At 41.1% G+C, this 23,997-nt stretch overlaps 1 protein-coding gene across 1 annotated transcript in view; it reads right to left on the reverse strand.

Moving 5' to 3' along the window:
* The window catches only part of LOC142957665 (zinc finger matrin-type protein 4-like), a 130,049-nt gene that overhangs the window by 42,245 nt on the left and 63,807 nt on the right, over positions 1-23,997 (reverse strand). Inside the window, exon 3 of the mRNA XM_076099617.1 lies at positions 11,296-11,385. Within this exon, the coding sequence (XP_075955732.1) occupies positions 11,296-11,385 (90 nt within the window). The remainder of the gene's footprint in view (positions 1-11,295; positions 11,386-23,997) is intronic.

A 23,997-nucleotide genomic window follows, 5' to 3' on the forward strand; every position in this document is an offset into this window, starting at 1 on the left:
TCTGTTAGATATTGCTCCAGGAGAGGTTGAGGCAACGAAGCATAAGACTGCAGTCACTTCTTGTTCAGTCAAGGCAGCGCGGGACACCTGTGCCATCTCCAGTACGATCGCTCCGTCTCTGAACAAGAATCTGGTGGTCTGATTTAATGGAAGTCAGTTGAATAAATTGACAAGCAAACACTCGGCCCAGCCAACCAACTGTACAAGTCTGCACACGTGAACATTTACAAAAGATATTGCATCTACTTGACAAAGTACTAAATTGTGTATTGATTAGCAAGCACAAAATATAATACAAATATATTTTGTATTTAGGAAATGCTCTCACTGATCAGACTGGTGTAGAAATCATGGATCCCTCGAGGGTTATGGGGCAGAAGTATTGCAATTGTCCTACCACAAGGGAAGGATTAGGCATATGTTTAAAAAAGGGTATAATACTGGAGATGTTAACTTTAAGTAAAGCTAAAAATGGTTTAGCAATGTTAAGCCAGGTTCAATCTGCCAATGATTCATTTCTGGCCATGCTAGCAGCATGGCTCTATGGATGGCAATGTTATTTTGATGGTCGGTCTACCACTTTAGTCCATACTAAAATATCTCAGCAACTTATGGATAGATTGGCATGCAATTTTGTGCAGACATTCATGGTCCACAGAGAATGAATCCTAATGACTTCTGTGATCCTTTGACTTTTACCGTTAGTGCCACCAGCAGATCAAAGCTTTCAATTATCCAATGCAATATGTCATCATCTACTCGATGGATGACATTCAATTTGGTACAAATCCATGAAAGATTGACGATGTATCTTAATGACATTGGACATCCTCTAACTTTTCTTAAACGCCCCAAGAGGTTGAGATTAGTGGTTATAAGTGAAACGTCTCAGAAAACTACTGGATATCATTAAATTTGGGGAAGACACGTTCCCCAGTGGATAAATTGTAGCAATTGCAGTTGTCTTCACTTTTCATAATGCACAATCATCAGGTCAAAATTCTATTTCGTCTTATACTTTGGTTTATGATCAAGTACCCTAAAAACAAAAGACATTCCATCAGCCTCAGCTGTGCTGTCTTCACTGCTAATTAGTACATTTTAGCATGCTAACACGCTAAACTAAGATGCCAAATATGGCAAACATTACCTGCTAAAGATCAACATGTAGTATGTTGTGAGCATGTTGGGATGCTAATGTTAGCATTTAGCTCACAGCAGTGCCGAAGTGCAGCCTAACAGAGCAGCTAAGGCTCTAGAATCATAGTCTCATGAAAGGAATCAAAAAGGATGCAACACTACCAAAGCAGCACAATAGTCAATAGTCTGCAGTTCTGGGTTGAAATGCTTTGTTCAAGACCACCTTGATAGCAATTATAGGTAGGGGACGTTACATTTTCACTTTAACAACAATAACGTTGTGCTGCTGTGTCGATTTGAATCAGCAGAACATTTCTCTCAAAAGCAAGCTTCTAAGCGTATTATGACCCAAGTGAACCAAACATTTAAAGTCATGCAGTATGCATGAATAGGCTTGTACAAGATTTATGGATATAGCCTGCCCTGAGACATGCTAAACCAATCGATACTATATTTTGTAGCCATCACCAGCCCTTACTTATTCAGCTGTGTGGGAGAAAGAAGTCCCCCCCTGTGCTGTTGTAATGTGATGAAGAGGTGTCTTTAGTTATGTTGCATCAAATCCATTCATATCATGTGGAGACTAGATACAAATGCCTATTCTGTTTGCAACATAGTGTTTTGATTTCACTAACTAGTCTTTTAATTTGTTACACATTACTGAAAAGGGATTGCTATATTCTGTAGTCCCCTACCGAGTCCGGTCGCAGCAGGCCGCATGTTGAACCACTGCATCAAAATAAGGCTTAGAACCTGTCATTTTTAGATGTATGTTATTTTCCTCATTTAAAATAACCCAGTAGAAAGCTGTTTCCTTCACAACACATAATTGAAAAGTGGCTGCGATATTCTGTAGTAGAGAGAGGATGTCGAAATATATATTTAATAAATAATTATATGCCGACATTAGATTAATCGGATCCATTGAAGGCACAACATGCAATCATTGTCAACATATCTCCTGGTAAGAACCATGCACATTAGGTCTTCAATCCTAATACAGACATAGAGACAGTTAATGGAAGACAGGGAATAGTTAGCACCCATGAGGAAATCATACTGTGAGTTGGCATTATTGGAAGCATATTTGTCCAATGAAGATAAAAAAGAGAAATGGACACGATGTCAAAGCAGAGCTTTAACTGTGACCTAAACCTGTGTCTGTTTCTGTATCCACCTTTCTGAGCGATGTCCAACAGTCGCCGATAAAGTTTGACAACAATGGTTTCTTAAAGTGATACAAAGCAGATCAAGTGGTTTGTTCATGTGTTTCAGAAATGACTTTCAAGTGACCTGTTTGAGCCAATAATGAACAAGAACAGAATACATTTAGAGGCTATAGCTTGGAAAGGAACAAGATATTCTATTGAGCCAATGTGTGTAACAACACTTTAAAAAACAAATATTATGTACAAACCATTTATCAGACCAAGTCCTTCTTATTTACCCTTTTAGATTACATCTCATGTCGTATTGTGCACCAGTTTAACAATATATGCAAACAGAAATAAAATATATTCAAAGAATCAATTAACCAGCCATCGATTATTCTGCAACTTTTAGCGACAAGGGATGTGTGTGGAGCTACAGTCCTGTGTAGCTCCGTATTGAACTACATTATAAGACCCGCCCACTTTTTAAAAAATTGAAATCACTTTTGTAACTGTACAATGCTGAATACTCACAGAACAGATAAAGTCGCTTTAACTTCCGTTTCACTGAGACTTTAAAAGGATTACTCTATTTGTCAACAAAGTGTAAAATATAGTCATAAATGATCATTGCAAGATTCCTCGACAACCATTCCCAAAACCAAATGTCATGTCATTGTTTGTCTGATGAGTAGTAAAAAAGGTTTACCATGACATGACATGTAGAAGATCAGTAATCTCAGAGGCTGTTCTCAGCAAATGTCTGGAATGACTCACAGTAAAAAGTCATAAATGCATTTCCAGCAGTTATCGACAAAAAGTCTTCCTGCCTTGAGCAAAGGTTCCAATATTTTTGCATACTGCTGACATTCAGCTGAAAAGTGAGGTTCTCATACAGCTATCTAAATCTGACATTTCATAATGTGCATTAAAATGCTTAGAAGGAAATTCAGCTGATATCCAGACATTTGAACAGAAGACTGAGTGAACTGCAATAACAAACTACAAATCACTGAGTAGAGTGAAAACCACAGACGCTGAACAGGTAAACTGAGCAAAACCAAAGCCTCTCTGCAGGGTTGTGTTTATTCATCGTTTCTCTCCCACGTTTCCTTTCATTTAAAATATATGACCTGACTGTAATTCTGTTCAGCAGCCATTGCATATTTGAATATTAAACCAGGGAACAACAATCATCTCTGTCAAAATCTCACCAGATCGATTCAAAACACAAGCTAAACATCCGTATCCAAAATCCGTATCCGAATCCGTAATCCAAAACAGTCTATTTCACCATCAAACCAAAAAAAAACGCCAGAACCCTGAGATTATACTACATAACTAACACTCCCTCCTCGCAGTCGCATGAGAGCAGGTTATCGCAGCGACCACCATGACCAGCAGCGTGTACAGTTGTCAAATGCCATCAGCTCAACCAGGTCCAGACGCCGGCCATGGCAGGCCGTGCATCCCCCCCCCCCCCCAGTCTCTGGAGGCGGTGCTGCTGAGTGTATTTTTAGACAGTGCCACCTTATAAGCACAGCCTGGTCGCATCACATCTGTGTAGTTTAAGTGGAGCCCTCTCCCATCAAGGCAATGTGCCCTTTTACCAACAGCCTACGGTCAGACTGCAGACCTAACGTAGATTTAGTGTGACACCTGAAAAAAACAAAGATGAAGTAATGTGTGAGGCTGGTTCTGGTTTGATCACTCATTTAGTCACCTTGCTTCAAAGGCCAAACAACAGTTAATATACAGTAAGGTGGTTTAGAAGCTAAAAGTCCAAATGCGATCACATTTAGTCATCCCAAACAACGCCAGTGTGCTTTTTAAAATGTATTGTTAATAGTTCTGTATTATCAAAAGGAAGAAAAAGAGTGCCGGTGTCACACAGTAGGGAACGAAGCACAAAGTAATCACACTTAAACCTATATGTCATTGTCAGACCGCGTTGGTGTTGGTATCGAAGACTAAGGAGCACATCAGCATCTAACCGGACCCAAGTGGAATGTGCAGGTATGTCTACATGCTGTGTAATGAGGTGCAGCTGAGCAACTACTGAGCTATCTAGCTTGCAAACTGACGTTAGCGGTGCAGTTTTAGGATTACAATTTCTAGGCATTTCCTTAAAAGTGAGAAAATGGATGGATAACAGAAAGAGATGAGAGACAGAGATTGGGAATGGCATTCAACAAATTAGAGAAGCACCGATTACAATTTTCTCGGCCATTTGGGTTTTGTGTGACCTGCCAATTCTGATTTTGGCCAATTCCAATTTATTTTCTTTTTAAGAATTATAATTTACAGAGGTCTGGCCAATGTTACCTCAGCATCTATGATTTTATTTTGTCATCCAAATTAGTCCCTATATTCCCTCATATCATCCTTGGACCATGTTGAAATCTGTTTATATCTGTTTGAGATATCGCGCTAACAACATCCGATAAAGGTCAGACAGTCAGGCTAGTACCCGTTGCCTTCGTTGGTTGGGTTGGTTAGGTTTAGGTATGAGGAGTGAGATTGGTTAGGTTTAGGGTAAGAATATCGGGTTAAGCCAATCAGAGGCAGAGTAGGGCGGGTCATGCCATTAAAAGAAATATTCTAAATAATTAGCCTTTTGCTTCTGTTTGTTGTATTTTCAGAGTAGTGGGCCTTCGGAAAACAATGGACTTTTGTCTTTCGGGTAACGGGCTAACACATCCTCCCGAGGTACTGATCTGAGAGCGTACGGCCGAGGGAACATAGACCATTCCCATTGACAGCATTTTTGACTAATCATTTTTAACTGTCATTGAAAATAGAAATTCAGTTGCATGTTTATAATAAAACAATGACTATTAAATAACTTTTAATCGATACATTTAACTATACATTTTCTCCAAAACGTTCGTTCAAAAACTCTCACTCAAACAAATCAAAGAATAAAAGTGTTACTGGACAAAGTCTATGTCCATGTCTAGTCTTGACAGTACTCTAACTACGGGTCAGTAGCTAACTACTAACTACCATTCACATACTTTTATGCACATTTTGAAGTATTGCATTAGAAAAGCTGTATGTGGCCATGCGCCTCATTTTGCATTTATTTTTCGCTTCGAATTTGCTTGACAATTTAGAGGAAACACAACTAGGCATTTCCAATGCAGAAAATGTGCAGGACAGTTACTTCTGAAACCAACTCTAAACAATTCAAAACTAACTACAGCAGACCAGCAGACTTCCTTGAGGCCCTGCCACTAGTGAAGCAATAAGTATGTCCCTCTGACCGACCCACTTTCTGTAAGAAGTGTTGAATACAGTATTCTAAATCCACTATGGATAATGCAGTAAAAACTTAATATAGCCTCCTCTTTGACTGCTCCGTGGCCTCGGTCTTTTCAAATGTTAATATATGCAAAGTGAAATATTGGGTGTAAAAGTGAACTCATCTCCATGATCAAAATATATCATAAATGACACACGACAGATCGAGAGGCTGCAGTAGGTGAACTGTCATGGGGAAGCTGAGCAGCTGCAGCAGAAAAGAGCGAAGGATAGTAAACCCAAAAAACCTCACAACCTCCACACACCCCCTCATTCCTCTCTCTACCAATGAAACAGGAGCCGTCTGTCTCTCCTGCAACAGATATTAACCCCGAGGTTGATTTCATCTGAATAGCAGCGGGGCTCAGAGGAGCTGTTCCATCAGCTACAAACCCCTCCCTTGGCTCTGACTCTGGATTCTGCATTGAGATTTTTTCACCATGCTGCAGAGGTCCATGTGCTCGTTAACGAGCTGAAGTCGGCAGCTGATTTGTGTGAGGAGCACGTCTCTATGGGCACATTTGACGGTTGCTGTCCTGCTGGATGGCTTCTCGTTACAAGCAATTCATTCACTGTCAACAATGGGTGTCGCATGGAAAGCACTGTGGCTGAGGTTGGGTCTGATGGATGCCTATTAAAGATATTTCGACTGTTTACCACCGCAATCACAGAAATAAACTTTGTGGTCAATTTTGATTAAGATAGAACTGAGCAAAACATGTGAAACAGCCCACAGAAAAATCCTGAAGTTGCAGGATTTGCATTGAAAGTTACATAAGAGACCAGAGACCACATCACCCCAGTCCTTCAAAACCTCCACTGGCTCCCCATACAGCAAAGAATCCAGTTCAAGCTCCTCCTCATCACCTACAAAGCCCTCCACAACCTTGCCCCTTCATACCTTTCGGACCTCCTGTACCATCACATTCCCAACCGCAACCTCAGATCTGCCGACGCCAACCTCCTTACCCCCCCTACTCTGTCCAAGCATCGGACCTGGGGGGACAGGGCCTTCTCCGTTGCTGCCCCCTCCCTCTGGAACTCCCTGCCCCAACACCTCAGACATTCTTCGTCACTCGCCACTTTCAAAACTGCACTTAAAACTCACCTATTCAAATCTGCTTTTAACCTCTAAAGTCAGTCATGTATGTTTTCTTTCTTTCTTTTCATGTTTATTTTATATATATTTTTTTTCTTACTGTGGTCGTATATTTTGTTCTTATTATAAATGCTTCTATTGTTTCTGTTTTTAACATGTAAAGTTTCTTTGAGTGCCTTTTAAAGCGCTATATAAATAAAATGTATTATTATTATTATTATTATAAGTTAGGCACAAGGCTTTTATATTTAATGAGCTTTGCTTAAGTGTAGTTTTAATATGAGGCCTAGATACACAAAGCAGTGCCCCAGTCCGTAGTACTATTACAATAGGCCTGGCTTTGTTACGGAGAACTTTATCCTATGTAAGCTGTACAAGTCACAAATCATCTGAGACACTACATCCTGAGGCAAATTCAATACAGGCTCATTTATTTAACAGGCTCACAGACTTTATGGTCATTGACTTAATCCTATTAGCTGTGTTTTTTTTCCTCTACAGTTCTATTCATCCCCCAAGACAAATTTCTAAAACATGTCCATTCAAAGCTACTACAAGTCCACATCCTCCTCCACAGTACGTCCGCAAGCTAAAGTGTAAAGCACAACCAAGTAGAGGTCACGAAACATGTCTCACTACCCTCAGTCAACTAAGACAAGGTTCATTGTAAATAATCATACCGTATATAATAATTCATAACAATGCTTATACTGAAGTGTTTTTTGAAGTGGAAAGGAATGGATGAACCTGATGTAAAGGACGGAAATTCTACTGTGGTCAGGAACTTGGAAAGCATACCTCAGAAGTGCTAAATACGAGATCGGGAGAATTTCTATTGCCTCCCAACGGCTCTCAACATGGTGGCTGAGCCAGTGGCTAGCAGCTAACAACACAGACAGTGCAGAGCTAACAGTATTTACCTGAAGGGGAACTGGAGGGTGGGCGCTACACTTTGACCCTACACAACAACGCCGTCAGTCAGAACGTCACTATCAGCTGTAACCGGCGTATATGCAGAACGGCGGCCGTGAGGTAGCCAGTGGGGTACGAACATGCAGCAAAAAGCCCACGTGGTGCAGAGAAGCTCGGACTACAACAGACACAAAGGGAGAGTGACTTCCTCCTCTGCTCAGGTAGACATTACTTCAATATATCTTTACACAGCAGATAGTTGTTTGCTGCTGTATTAATGCTCTGAATATTGAATTCAGCACCTTTTAAGTTCATAGCTGCTCACACTACAAAGAAAAAAAATGATAATTATTCGTTATCTGAGGTTTGAGATTATCATTTCTGCATTGATTGAAGTGGAAACCAGGAGCAGATCACAGAGACAGGTCTCATCAAAGAAATGCACTCAAACACTGAGCTCACTCCTCCCCAACATCAAGGCCTTAGATGGCACAGGCCACCAAGGTCATCTCACATGAACTAGCATGAAACACTCAACCATAGACCTTTTCCTGTTAAGTCCCCCTGCTCAGTGATGCTGCAGTGTGGACAGTGATTCTGGGGGAAACAGCTGAAACCAATCTCCCTGCATTCCCTGTTGACACAGCCAGTACGAAGCAGACACACATTCTACCTGACAGCCATACAAAAGAATGCAAATAGCTTTAATACTAAGAGCAGTTTTGGTTATAGTACAGTGTGAAGGAATATAACATATACAACTGCTTCTACATTAGGCAGAAACAACAGACACACCTTTAAATAAAACAGTTATAAAAAGAAATATCATCCGGAACCGGTGAATGTCCATCAAAGGTTTGATATATCTTTGAACATACCTTATATTTCTGTAACTGCAATTTGACATACATAACCAAGGATAAAGGGGTATTTAATTAATATTCAACAAGGTCCGGTTAAAGAGAATTTCCTCACGCAAAGGTCCGGAACATTACAGTAATGTCTAACATGCGCTATGATTTGTAGCAAACAACTATTAGCAGTGCAATGATATAGTGGAGTAATGTCACGAAGACTGTTCGGTCCCCTGCTCCTCCAGTTCATGTAGATGTGTCCTTGGGCAAGACACTTAACTCAATCGCTCCCGGAGGCTGTGTCTATGGTGAATGCTTAGATAGTCCTGATGGGCTGGTGGCCCCATGCATGGTAGACCCTGTTATCAGTGTATGAATGGGTGTGAATGGATGAATGAATGAATGACAGGTAGTGTGCTTTAAGTGGTCAGAAGACTAGAAAAGGCACTACACAAGTACAAGTCCATTCACCATTTTAACTGAGCAGAGAATGAAGTCACTCTCCCTCTGTGTTATTTGTGCTTCTCTTCGGAGGTTACAGCTGATAACGCCGTCCAGACCGACAGCGTCGCCATGAAAGCGTAGAACCCCCCCCCCCCCCTCCTGTTCCCCCTTCCCCCAAGATTAAGACTGTTAGCTCTGTCAGTACTTTCGCCGCAGTTTGCGCTGTTAGCACTGTTAGCTATTTGCCGCCAGCTTGCCGTCAGCATGTTGAGCCGTTGAGAGGCAATTCAAATGCTCCCAATCTGTATGTGACACACGGGGCTATTAACTAACTCTGTTATTTTGAGACTTTGCAAGTTCACGACACGTCTATAAAGTCCGTGACACGTCTTCAGTATAAACTAAAAAGATTGCTTAAAGCAAACCGAACCTGCAATCACGAGTAATCAAACTACCTCATCTCTGGCACAGCCATTGTATACTCTCATTGTTTTTACAAATGTGCTACTTTTGTAATGTATTCATGTATTGTATGGTACTGTGTTGTATTGTGCTATTGAATAGCACAATACACACTGAATAGCAGCTATTCAGTGTTGTACTATAGTGTTTTCTGTTAAATTGTACTGATACTATTAGGCCACTAAATTGTAATATCCTGCCCAGGGACTACAGACGACAATGAGCTCTCTAACTAACTCTGGCACATTTACATTGAGGTGGAAAATGAAATGTTGATTAATGCGCTGTCCCTGGTAAATAAATAAATAGTTAAAAAAATAAAGCTGATGCTAGACGGATACCCATAGCGTTCATAGTTTGAGGCATTGGGGGCACTGACCATTTGCGAAGTTAGGAGTGAAAAGGTGTTGCTTTAAGGGTCTTTGTTTTTTTCAACCCTTACTGTCAAGAGACTGTTCATAACAATCACAACTTTCTGCAGATGTTCCTATTAAAAGCCGAACAGAAAAGACGGGGATTGTGTCCACTGAACAGCGATCAGACATTAATGTCTGAAAATAAATTTTCTGTTCACTAAGAGCAGCAGAGTGTTGAGTTTTGAATTACTTTGTTGTTGTGCTGAAGACAACAGGCAAACATTTGAGCTCGCCAGTGAACATCACAATTTAGGATTAACAGCCTTTTTCTACGCCTGGTCCAAAAGATAACTCAGTAATTTAGGTTGGTTGCATTGGCCACATGTCGTGGGTTCTTTTTTCTTTTATATATTGATATTGTTGCCTATTCGATATTGTTAATATAATCCATAAAACCAACCTATGGTGGAAGAGAGACAGGACACTGTATCAGACATGTTGTACCTGTGTTGCCTGTCAGCAAGGTAATGGGAAGCACAAGGAGAGTGAAAGAATGATGAGATGAGACGTCCATGTTGAGTCACTCTGAGCCCACATGGCTTCAGTGCAAGTGATAAAAGCATCAGCAGAACGCTGGTATGAGATGGGTTACAAGAGTCCGGTGTCTCAGAGATTGAACACATTTCAATTAGCAAAACAGAGATGACAAAAGAGGAAAGAAAGGGATAGAGAAGTCTAAAAAGGGGAAAGTAGAGGAATGAAAAGGAAAGGATGCAAAGTAATGTAAAAGGAACTGAGAGGAAAGTAGAGGAAAGGAAAGAATAAAAAGGAAAGAGTGAGGAAAGAGGAAAGGGAATGGTGGGTGCATATAGTGCATAGATTGAGGGGCAATGTACAGTTAAACAGAAACAGCATAGCAAGACTGGTTGATGAGCTGAAGCAGCGAGAGAAAGCAATGTGTGTCCTTATCTCCTTCAGATGCTCATTTCCAGATTGATAGTTGGCAAACTCCCCGTTATCAAAGCAGAGATCAGAGTCCCTCCAATCTCTCCACTCCAACCTCTCCTCACCAGCTTTAAACTTCACTTGAAAGGAACTTGGAGTTTCACTGTGACAGTGACATGAAATCTCAACATGCTCATCTGAGTGGGGGCAGAGCTGCCAAGTGGATGTAAAAACCCTGTTTTTGTCTTTTCCTCAACAAAGACATTGCTTCAAGTGGGCAAGGCTACACTAGCCTAACAACACACATCTTCAACAAAACACTTATCGGGCAGGAAGTGACAGGCCTCACAATTGCGTCTGTCAAACGTGTCATGTCCTTAATTAACATGACAGAGAATGTGTCCTTGTACTCAATTAATGGTTGGCATCCCCTTTGCATCCAACCGCAGCAACGTCACCGTCACATCGTTCATTAGTCTACAAATGTGGCACTTCTGTTTATCTGTTAGCTGTTCTGACAACGAGTGCGGAGGCCAGGCTGTAGACTGATGTGTGCATGTTTCTCAGTGATTACTGAGACCACAGGGAAACACTATGGACAGGAAGATGTAGATTCACAAAGGACTCACATTGTCTGTTCTGAGCTTCTTGGCAGGGCAGCCTCCATCCACAGGATGTAGCATGTAATACAGACGCACTTTGTTGGCATGTTTCCGACTCTAAAGGAAAGGAGAGAAAAAGAAAAGAAAAAAAGTTAATTAAGGCAATAAAGTAGATGATGTATATCGAGCATAATACAGTGTAATTCAAAAATAATTTGCCCTCATATGTTAGGATGCAAATTTGAACACAGCCTGAGTCTACGTTATTCACTTGCTCCTGCTCCCCTTGGAGGGTTGATCTCATATCTCATAGTATTGTAACGCCAAAAAACATAACGACAAAAGACTCACTTGAGGGGAAATGAAAGAGGCTCTGTTTTGAAATGCACCTTCATAATATGGGCAGTGAGAATGGCAGGAAATGAGATGCCCCTGTGGCTTTGGGGTTAAGATGCCAGCCAGGAGCTAAGACTTTCCTGGTTTGAGTCCAAGAGGGGACCTTTGTTACATCCCTCTCCTGGTGCTATCTATTAAAGACATTAAATGCCCCAACAATTTCAGACACAGCAGATGTTTTTGTACTCGTTTCCTTTGGGGAAAGCCAAGGTCACCTTTACCTACAACTACCTAGCTCTTCTCAGGGGCGTAAATGTAGACAGTGTAGCTAGTGGCCCTACTGCCTACACAGGGGCCCGAGGTGTTGGGTAAAGCAGGCCATCCAACAATGTGTTGGGCAAACAACGGACCCTTACCAGGAATTCAGATTACTACGTCTGAAATATTCTATAGAAGAAGAACTCACATTACTTTAAAATTGTGACATTTACTATATATACCCTCTAGACAGAAAAACCATCTTCATTTTGGTTTTATTTTTTGTAAAATAGTCAGCAGCAATATATTTATTATATGCTTATTCTACATAACCTATAAAAGCTTTGAATAAATGATTAGAAATGTTGTCATGTACAGATATGCAATGGTGATTGCTGGGTAATATGCATTTTGATGTCAAGTCTCAATTTGATCATGTGACGAGGTTATACATTATAACCCTACGGTGGCTAGTTTAGGTCCAGGTGCACATCTGCAAGTCGAGCGAGCAGTTATGCCTTTCAAACATAAAAATGTCAGAAAGAAAAAACAGGAGAAAGCAAAGCTAAAGATTTAAACAGTCGGCGGACCCTGGTGTGTGTTTCTCACCTAGTAACAGACGTGCACTAGGGCCCGTCATAATAGCGTGTACCGGGGCCTGTCCTAGCTACCTTATGCCATTGGTTATTGTTCTTAGTGCTCCAATCAAACTAAGAGGAGGAATTGCATCCCTTTTTGTTCACACCAGACCTTTTTCCCCTAAAAGGTCGTACCTGACACACACGTAAACACTTTCATGAACAAGCAATGACCAGTCCACGGTAAATACTAGTTGTTAATCATAAAATTAATTTTGAACAATATGAATAAATTAGCAGAAAATTTAATATGAATGTTGGTACAAAAACATCTCTACTTTTAGTTAATAAGTGATGTTTAGTTACTTTGCAGGCTCAAAGAAAAATGACCTATATGATTGGTGATTGGCGGAAGTGACCAATACATCATTCCTAGTTAAGTTATGACATTATATTGCATTGGTCAGCAAACGTCAGTAGCAAAGCTAGCATCTGCAGTGTAAAACAAGATAAGAAAAAAGATTCCTTTAAAATCCTAAGATATGAATCTGATATACATCCAGTGGTGGGCCGTCAGGGCCTGCAAGGCCTTCTCTGCTGGCCTAAACAGAATCACAAAGTTATATCTATTTTATAATTTAATAATTTTTCTTAAATACACTACATGTATTATAATTTATAAAAATATTTTTCCCATTATCTTATTTTCTCATTGCACAGCTACTGTCTTCCTCAGTTGCTCTGCTTCCAGTGCAGCTTGTTTTAAGTAGAGCTTTTATCCAATCAGATTTCACCTCTGTGTCTCTAGGTAAGAAGAGAGACTGAGGCCTGCATCCATTTGCAGTTTAAGTGAACGGGGACGATATTGTTGATTGTCATATTCTTCAACCAATCAGATCTTTAGTTTGACATGTTGGGCGTATTCTTTGACGTATCAGAGCCTGCTCGCCGGCCTATAATGACGTCAGCATTAGTGCAGCTCAGTGTCTGCTGCGAGGTGCAGAGTGCGCTGTGATTGGTCAGTGGGCGAGCACGTGACTATCGTGAAACGAAGCTTAACAGCAGAGGCATGTCAGGTAGTGAATCACATCACGTGATGCAGCTCAGCCAATCAAATATGGGCATTCTGACTGAGTGAGATGCACCATGACACAGGAGACTGAGACGAGGAAAGACACTGCAGAGCAGTACGTACAATGCTCAAAATGTGAAAGTAAAATCATAAGATGATCTCTTTGGGCTGTGACTTGTCATTAAGGAGTGATGGTGGGTCCCACAGCCAGACCAGCTGAGAACCACTGTCCTCCATGAGAGCAGAAAACATTCTATTTTCCTGAATATAAGCTTCTGCATTTTCCAGATGCGCTAGTACTATTCAAACGTATTGCAAGTCTCGTACCGAACGTTATGTACATTTAATACGTACATAGGTACGTACATTTAATACATTTAATACGTACATAGTTACAGCCTTAGAAACTGATAATATCTGTGGTGCCATCATGTGGTAATAAGGTGGTATTTCAGCTGCAGGACAACAGTGAAGGCCTAGGTATAAAATGCACGGCCCTCCACTGTATACATCCATTATACAAAAATTAAGAAAAACAAAAACTCCAGCCTGAATAACAGCTTGACCACTTCAAAACATCCAACAAGTCTTTAGAACATACTCCACAACGAAATATGTTGTGTGTCCAATATGACACAAGGAAGCATGTTCTGATCTGACACCAGTATCTCCAGGAATAAATCATTTGTCAGTGCTTTCCAAAATTATCCCTGCTGGGATATTTAATCCCAGCTATTTTTGTCTTGTAGGATGTACCCATAGTAACTTCACTGGGGGGTATCCAAGAGGCATTCTATTCATGCCTGAGCCACTGCTATCCCACCATCCAAAATACCCAAAACATCCCTATTTAAGTGCTAAAACGTCAAACATCAGTACAGTCGAGTAACAGAGGGAAGAATCCATCACCTGTATCTGTTGATCTGCTAACTACACAACTCATTGTGTGTAATGATAGTGTTGGAGTCAGCATCCTGTTAACCTGACGCACCAGATGGTTGGTTACACAGAACCATCTAAGAAGCTGTCATTGGAAACTGTTTGGAAAAGGGCGGGCACTTTCAAAATACACTTTGCAGGTGAAAATTGGACGAATCATCGGAACCATCCAAATTTTGTCGAAGCCAGTCAAGAGCAGGGCAAAATCTTCTTTTTCATCGAGAAAACCCTTCAGTGTCGTCCTTTGCTCTTCCTATAATGGAGAAATGCTCTCTATTTCTGATGTATCTGATGCTGTTGTGGCATCTATGCCAACCTCTTTAGGAACCTCAATTGTTGTTTTGAGCAAACAGTCGCCTATCCTTGTTGCGTCACATGCACTTTAACCACGCCCGTAGTGTCTTCACAGGACGCCGTTTGGTCCAAACCATCCGCATTACCCTGAGCCTGACATCATCTCGTGATCCTGCCATTCTCGCGTGGTATCGGGAGAATCCAGCTGCCGTGCAAGGTAATAAGCACCCTGTTGCTGCAGAGTATAATCACCGTCACGTACTAATGATATTATGATGAAAACCTTGTTTAGTGCCTCGCTTTCACAATAAAGTTAACTCCCTGTTAAAATGGGCATTTGGAGCACCAAGCTGTGTCATAACAATCTGTGATTGAGCTTGTTGGAAAAAGTCACACACCATTAACTCTACCTGAACATGGCGCTGTGCCCGTCCTGTCCTTTCCATACACACTCCTGTTTCAAATAGCTGGCTTCCATTTGTGCCAGGTAGAGGCTCCATTAGAAATAGTGAGAGACTGTCAAATGAAGTGCTCAGTGCTGCTTCCTGACACTGGGTTGAATTGATCCGGTTCACTGAGGTCGAAGCAAGAGTATTCTTACCAGCAGCCCATCGATCCAGCAGGATCTGATAGCACAGCCACGACAGGGGGAAGACAGGATTTGGAAGGACAGATTAGTTTATCCGAGGAGAAGCTTCGGATGTCAAGAGAAGTGACACAGAAAGAGGAGGGGAAAACCACATGTGATATAGTCATTGCAACGTCATGGGAAGCCACAGATGAGGGACAGTTTACAGTTACAAGATAGCATCTGGTGAGGCATGTGTGGGCAGGTGCCCGGTGCGTTATTCTGTCAGGCAGAAGAACAGCTACCGGCTTCTCTTCACAAGGACATGACAGACAAACTCATCCCGTCTGGTCTGGGGGTGAAAGCAAGGCTGCAGGAATCTATTTGTCTGGCCTGTCTGGTTTCTTGGCAGATATACAGCAACGTGAGCTTGGGGATGATCCAGTTTGAAAAGCGTGATGGATGCATAGCAGTTAACCTTGAACCTTTCATTCAAACTGCCGCTGGTTTGTATGACTCCCTTTTAAACAAATACTGCAAGTATTTCGACATGTAAAAATGTTTTCCAATTTTTTTATGCCACAAATGAACAAGAACATAATGAAGCACATTCAGTCTTGTTTACTATTCATACTGTATTAACCGTTCAATATAACATACTAATAACATAGATGTTTCAAACTCATTTGGAAGCAATTGAAATTCAATTTTTCCTCCCAAACTTACTACTGAATAGCCAGAATAATGTACATAACAGGACTTTAAAGGCAGAGTCATTTTTATACTGTTCAAACTGTTCAAATACGATTTTGAGATTTCTTTTGTGATGTGATAAGGGATAATGATATGGATAAAATGCTTTTCCACATTTGCCATTCACTGAGCACAGGAACCAGACAATCAAACAGAGTTTATCAATTTCCTGTGAGGTCACTGCCACATGGGCGCCATTGGCAGCAGGCTGGGCTTTGATTCACCCCCTGAAACCATATCTGTTTTGTTATTTTCTTTTACCTGCAATCAATTGCACTTCTGGTGCCCAGACGCATTATTTGTTATGTCACCCTAAAGTGCATTTTTACACACTGAGGTACTGAGAGCTACTTTGGTTTCTGCAGAGCAAACACTTCCACATCCAAACTGGGTAGAAATGTTACACTTCACCAGCTTACAGACGACATTGCAGCAATGGGGTACATATTGGCCTTCCTATTTGCACATCTTTAATTATACATATGCTAACTATTTTAATTGTGATTATATATTATTTCTTCATCTATTTGCATAACTTCCTAATTACCACCATGGGGCCAGCTGCATATGGAATTACAATTGGTATTGCATTCTACCCAGAGTCAAGGCAATGTTAACATATCCGGAAAAGAGCTGTAGCTCTATTAAGGACTAACTGAAGCACATTAAAAGAGTAGTTTTACATTTTGGATGGTAAGAATATTCACTTTCTTCCCAAACATTGGAAAGCGTTAGCCTGGCTCTGTCAAAAGGTAACAAAATCTACCAACCGGCCCCTCTTAAACTGACAAATGAACACATTTTTGTTTGTTTCATTAATAAATTAAAAGGCTGTGGTTTTACAGGGGGTCATGGTCAATGGATTAGTTCCCAGCCAGGAAGAGTAATCAACCACAACCCGACCCATAAGCCACACATTTATCTTTTATCATAGGGTACACGCCAGTGCCCTTATTTGATCGTTCCTCAATCGTTGATATCCTGGACCCAGAACTTGTTAAGTTCCACCGTCATTAAGGAAGTTTAAATACTCCTATCTTCCTGGGATGAGTTAGGAACCAGGAGCCGGGAAGCTTCCAAGAGGAGTCCTGAACGATACACAAGACCATCTTACAAGGGTAGTCTGCACAGAACATCTACGCCTCCTCTATTGGAGAGTTCATCGCTTCATCCCTGTTTGCATCACAATATGTCAAACTACACTGTTTTACAAATGTGATACCTTGTCTTACATCATAACTTGCAGAACTTCCTTTAAATACAGGCGAGTACATACAGGCACATATTTGAAATGTAACCTCTGCATTTAACTGAAGCATTTTGCAGCAGTGAGCTGCTGTAGAGCACACAGGGAGCAACTTGGGGTTCAATGTCTTTCTCAAAGACACTTTGACATGTGATAGTAGGAGCCGAGGATTAAACCGCTACCCTTGCGGTTTAATACGACCTGCTCTGAAAACCTGCAAAGAGCAACCTGGTAGATCACTCAGACTGCTTCCGTCTGCACAATGTGCCATGTCATTGTCATGACGGCCCATTATTTAGAAAACCAAAAAGTCAGAGAAATGTCTCATTGGACCGAAAGCCCATTTGTCTGGCAGCCTGTTATCCTGAAAGACAAATGACCATTTTTTTGAAGGTCCATTGCTGACCCACCCTACTCTGTCTCTGATTTGCTTACCCATATATTCTTACCCTAATGCTAAAAATTCTCGCTCCTCATGCCTAACCAACGCATCCACTCAAGGCAATGACTACTAGTCAATCAGAGGCAGAGTAGGGCAGGCCATGCCTTCACTATAGTGAATGGCATCATTTTGCATAATAATAATAATCGAAACAATGGGCATTTGTTTTCGAGATAACAGGCTGTCGGACAAATGGGCTTCAAATCCAACGGGACATCTTTCGGATTATTGGGGTTTCAGGATACGGGCTTTCGAAACAATGTGCAGTCCCCCTTCATACAGTTTCACAATTATGCCTCTGTAACCTAGTGACAAGACACAACTGTACAGCAAACAGTGTGAAAACGGTGTGGCCTCTATCTTGTAGAAAAAGAAGTTGAGTATAACAGGTTATGACCAGTTTGTTCCATAACTGGCACATTTGAAAATTTGATGAAAGCCTGCATTTTGAAAGCTGATGTCATTCATGTGGGAGTTTATATCCAACTGTAGTTTCTGCCAGCAGGTCCCCTGTTGCCTCCTCCCACTGTACTGTACCAAATGTTAACTTGTACCACTGCATGCATCATTCAAAACTGCAAAACAAACGGAGAACTATTGAGATATACATGTGAGCTCTCTGTGTAAATGCTAGAAGTAGCTTGCATGTGTTGGGGAAGCTTGAGTTAGATGGGATGAAAAAGCAAGACCCAGTAGGGTGCATCAAATATGGTGAATGTGCAGACAGCAAATATAGATATATGCACAGATCGATGAGATGCTGATCAAAACCAGCCAGTTTTGAGCTAATCAAATAAAAGTCCCATTTTCAAAGTTTTTGGCGGTTACATTCATACACATGTGGCGATGCTGCATGATAGTTTCACATCGCTACAGAGCTGCACAGATATTAGCATCCCAAGTAAAAAAAAACAAAGCGGGGAGGATCAACCTTTATCAAACTTTTGGAAGAACTAACCGAATCAGACGCTTATTATATTGTAATTCATTCCCATGCCTGCTGCTCACAGTAATTACATTGACCGGCTCGTCTGCCGACAGCATGGGATCTGTCCTTAGCATAGTCCTGCTGATGATGGAGCTATAGTGAAGGTTAACGGAGGTTACATCGATGCGTTCTACCCAGTAAAAAGGAGTATTGGGCGAAAGTACATTTTAACGCTATCATGATGTGTTTATCTTGTAAAATTACACTTTTGCTGAGAAATTTAAATAAATACAGTTGTTTTAAGGAGATGTTTTCACGGCAATATAAAATACATATTAGAGAGGGAACACTAATTCCAAGAATTTTTTTTCAAAGAAAATATTTAAAAACAAATACAACCAATTATTTATAAAAAAAATGTAATTATTTGTTTTCATGCCAATAACCACTATAGATGACAATGACGAAGTAGTAGGATCATATTTTGAATTTCTGATGGTTTACATTGATTTCGGGACGGCTGAAATAATTTTTTGGGACGATTGCGGGATGGAAGTGAAAGAAGTTAGACAGGAGCCTTGCTTTCAATTATAGTTTTTAGAAAGGAAATTGGAATCGGCAAAAATCTGAATCGGCAGGTCAGACTTTTGAAAAAATTGGAATCGGCCAAGAGAATTGCAATCGGAGCAATAGTCTCCATACAATAGCTTTTTGTATTGAATATTGGCGCTTGGCAACTGTTTATCAGGAAGTCAGTTTCACACTGGAATTTGTTTGCCGCCCCTTGCTATGTGGCTCCAGGGATGGCAATGTTGGTCATCCCACCACTTTGGTCGCAACTGAAATATCTCAACGATCATTGGATGGAGTGTTATTACATTTGGTACTGATGAAGAAGTTTACTGACTTCGGTGATTCCCTGATTTCCTTCTGGGGCCATCTGTGGAATAACATATGCTGTTTTTTTGGGTGAAATGTCTCAACAACTATAGAATGGATTGCCATGAAATTTGGTAGACAGACCTATACACATACAGTATCTCAGTCCAAGATCAAATGAAAAATGAATGAAGTCCAAGTGATCCACAGTGGGAGTGTGAAGGGTACCGAGACAAAACTAATGGCATGAAGCTTGATTTTTTACAGAGAGTGTGGGAGCATGCTTTAGCTTTAGCATTTAGCTCAAAGCACCACTGTGCCTCTATAACCTCACAGAGCTGCTACCATGGCTGTAGACTATCAGTCTCGTTAAAACTGATCCATCTTTTCAATTGCATTACTGTGCAATGATAGCAAATGTTTGACAAAATGAAAAACAAATTGGATTATCATTGTAAGGCTGCAACGGACGATTATTTTCACTATTGATTCATTTGCAGATGATTTTGTCACGTAACCGATTAATTGTTTGGTCTAAAATAATGCAATAAAATGGTGAAGTGTGTTGTATCTAAATGGTCCCAAAGATATCCAGTTCACCACCATGTATTACAGAGCATTTCATTTAATAATCGTTGCTGCTCTAGTTCAATGTGTTCGATTACTTACTGTGCTGTGTTCAAGTCCCTAAATGTTGATTTTCATCCCATAGTAAAATAAATGGGAACTGATGGACAGGAACAATGCATTTAAAGACAGGCCGGCGTGTTTGGAAAGTGGCCTGCAGGTTTGTAAGGTATATGTGTTTTGGAGTAAATGGGGCAAAACAAGCAAAATATTACAAAGAAACCCAGAAACCCAAGTGACTGAGAAAAAACATCAGGCAACGCTGTGCAGGTACACCAGTGACAAGACACAGGCACTTATGAGACGCTGACTAATGAAGGACACATTCAGCTGATGGGAGCGTGTAGCTTGTTTGTGTGAATCTGTGTGTATTGCAGATTTACAGCTGACCAGGCATGTTTCAGCTGATCAGCTTTTCGGACTCTGATAAGAAAAATGACCACTGACTGAGAATGTAGCAAAGAAATACTGAAACAGGCAAACTGTGGGTTGGTTTGTATGATAGATAAGCTAAGTGCACACTTGACACAATCTGGGCTGAAGAAAAATCCATACTGCATTACCACCCCATCAGTGAGCTAATCAGCACTTGTGTGGACTCAGACGCCAGGGGGGATATCGTAGGGAACATGGGACAAATAACAACCAGACATCCTAAACCAGACCATCAAACCACATGCAACTATACCACAGACCATCAAACCACATGCAACTAGAAAACCACAGACCATCAAACCACATGCAACTAGAAAACCACAGACCATCGAACCACATGCAACTAGAAACCACAGACCATCAAACCACATGCAACTAGAAACCACAGACCATCAAACTACATGCAACTACAAAACCACAGACCATCGAACCACATGCAACTAGAAAACCAGACCATCAAACCACATGCAACTACAAAACCACAGACCATCAAACCACATGCAATTAGAAAACCACAGACCATCAAACCACATGCAACTACAAAACCACAGACCATCAAAACACATGCAACTAGAAAACCACAGACCATCAAAACACATGCAACTACAAAACCACAGACCATCAAAACATATGCAACTACAAAACCACAGATCATCAAACTACATGCAACTAGAAACCACAGACCATCAAAACACATGCAACTACAAAACCACAGACCATCAAACAACATGCAACTACAAAACCACAGACCATCAAACCACATGCAACTACAAAACCACAGACCATCAAACAACATGCAACTAGAAAACCACAGACCATCAAACAACATGCAACTAGAAAACCACAGACCATCGGACCACATGCAACTAGAAAACCACAGACCATCAAAACACATGCAACTAGAAACCACAGACCATCAAACCACATGCAACTAACCACAGACCATCAAACAACATGCAACTAGAAAACCACAGACCATCGGACCACATGCAACTACAAAACCACAGACCATCAAACAACATGCAACTACAAAACCACAGACCATCAAACCACATGCAACTAGAAAACCACAGACCATCTATACATCTATCAGTAACAAGGAAGAAACAAGACATATTGGCAATTTTACAATTTATTCATTTAACAAACAGGAGCCTCAGTAGCGTGTGGAAGAACCATACACAGCCACAACAGCCTGACACCTCCTCCTCATGCTGGTCAGCAGCCTGCTCACACACTGCTGATAAACCGTTCTGTGGGGGTGAGCGTCTTCATCTTAAAGGATGGAGTTCGGTCCCAGACTGTGGAGAAATGGGATTGCCACTGGTTGCAGAATCTCATCTCGATATCTCTCTGCATTGAGATTGCCTCCAATGAAGACAAGCCTCGTTTTTCCAGTGATGGAGATGCCACCCCACACCATCACACTGCCTCCACCAAAAGGTGTTACTCTATCGGTGCAGCAATCAGCATAGCGTTCTCCCCGTCTTCTCTACACTTTGACCCTACGATCCAACTTCCGTAGGCAGAATCTAGACTCATCGCTGAACATAATGTTCCTCCACATGTTCAGGTTCCAGTGCAGGTGTTGCCGACACCGGCAGAGAAGATTTGGCAAATTTGTCATGGGCGCAACCCACATACTCAGCTGTGCTGCTCATCCCAGAAATGCATGTTCCTTATAATTGGGGCACCGTTTGAAAGGTAACTAAACAGGCTTTCCAACGGTATAAAATTCATTGCCAAGAAGCATTGTTACAACAGAGAAATAATCTACCAAACACTAATTTCCGAACTTTTGTTCGATGTTTATATATTTATATCACATATTCATATATATCTTCAGAGATATAAATAACATGTGGGGGAGGCAGTAGTAGAACGTGATTAAAGTGGACACTCGTTCCATCTAAACAGCTGCCAGCCAGGTGCTCTTAGGCAAAGAACTTAACCCCACACTGCTCCATTGCAGCTGTTCAGTAGCTGCCAGCAGCAGGCTGTTTAGGCAGCTCCCTGGTATGAATGTATGAATGTGAAGCAGGACGGATTATAGAAACAATCATGTAATGTCATGAAAATAATGACTTATCAATGCAAATACTATCCTTATGTCCATATTGGAAGCACCATGTTTTCAATCAACAGTTGCTGCTCAAAATAATTTGTGTTTAATAATTCTTGTTATTGTGTTACACATAAATGTTAAAATTCAAGATCTGAAAAATTCAAGAAACCAGCAAGAACAAGCTAGTGTCCTGGATTTGCAAAGAAACGTGCTAAAACTCGCCAGAGTTGCTGCCAGAGGACCAATCCAAAACCATAACACTTCGAGAAAAATAATTGATGACTCTGTGCAACTGTCAATACTGCAGATATGCAGGCACAGCACAGTGTCTCCTACAGCAGTGATTCTCAACTGGTCTGGCTGCGGGACCCACCATCACCCCTTAATGACAAGCCGCGACCCAAATCGCGGAAAATTTTCAACTTCATAAAATGTATTTAATGAAAAGATGGTGCAGTTTGAACCTGAGCTGAAAATGTCCTCTGCAGTCGTAGTAGTAGGGAGCTCACGTAAACAAGTAAAACTGCTTTGTTTGTTACGTCTGTAGTTTTTTTACCATTTGTTATGCAAAATGACCACTTGCTCTAATTCGAGCTGTGGTCTGTTGTTTGATGTCATCCGACATGTCTTCAATTCGTCTACTTATAGTGTCATATAGGTATAGTTTTCAGTTTATCCTCTGCTGATATTAGCATTGGCATTAACGCCAAATATTGTTAAGAAGTGTGAATAGACGGCACTCCGCTGCATAAAAAATCCCCTTCAAAATAAAAGCACAGGATTTTATTTTTATTTTTTCAGGCAAAGGCCCACGACCCACTTTTGGGTCGCGACCCACCAGTTGAGAATCACTGTCCTACAGTACAGTGGTGTGTCAATCCAAGTCTTTGAGTGGCATGTCAATCTGGAGCTGAAACGCTGACAGGCTGCATGCAAATGATTTTTCTTAAATACACTACATGCATTATAATTTATAAAAATATTTTTCCCATTATCTTATTTTCTCATTGCACAGCTACTGTCTTCCTCAGTTGCTCTGCTTCCAGTGCAGCTTGTTTTAAGTAGAGCTTTTATCCAATCAGATTTCACCTCTGTGTCTCTAGGTAAGAAGAGAGACCCAGGCCTGCAGACGGAGGCCTGCATCCATTTGCAGTTTAAGTGAATGGGGACGATATTGTTGATTGTCATATTCTTCAACCAATCAGATCTTTAGTTTGACATGTTGGGCGTATTCTTTGATGTATCAGAGCCTGCTCGCCGGCGAGCCGTCTGCCGCGAGGTGCAGAGTGTGCTGTGATTGGTCAGTGGG

This window comes from Anarhichas minor, unplaced genomic scaffold (assembly GCF_050575085.1).
Source record: "Anarhichas minor isolate MPS153535 unplaced genomic scaffold, ASM5057508v1 ptg000025l, whole genome shotgun sequence".
In the NCBI taxonomy this organism is placed as follows: domain Eukaryota; kingdom Metazoa; phylum Chordata; class Actinopteri; order Perciformes; family Anarhichadidae; genus Anarhichas; species Anarhichas minor.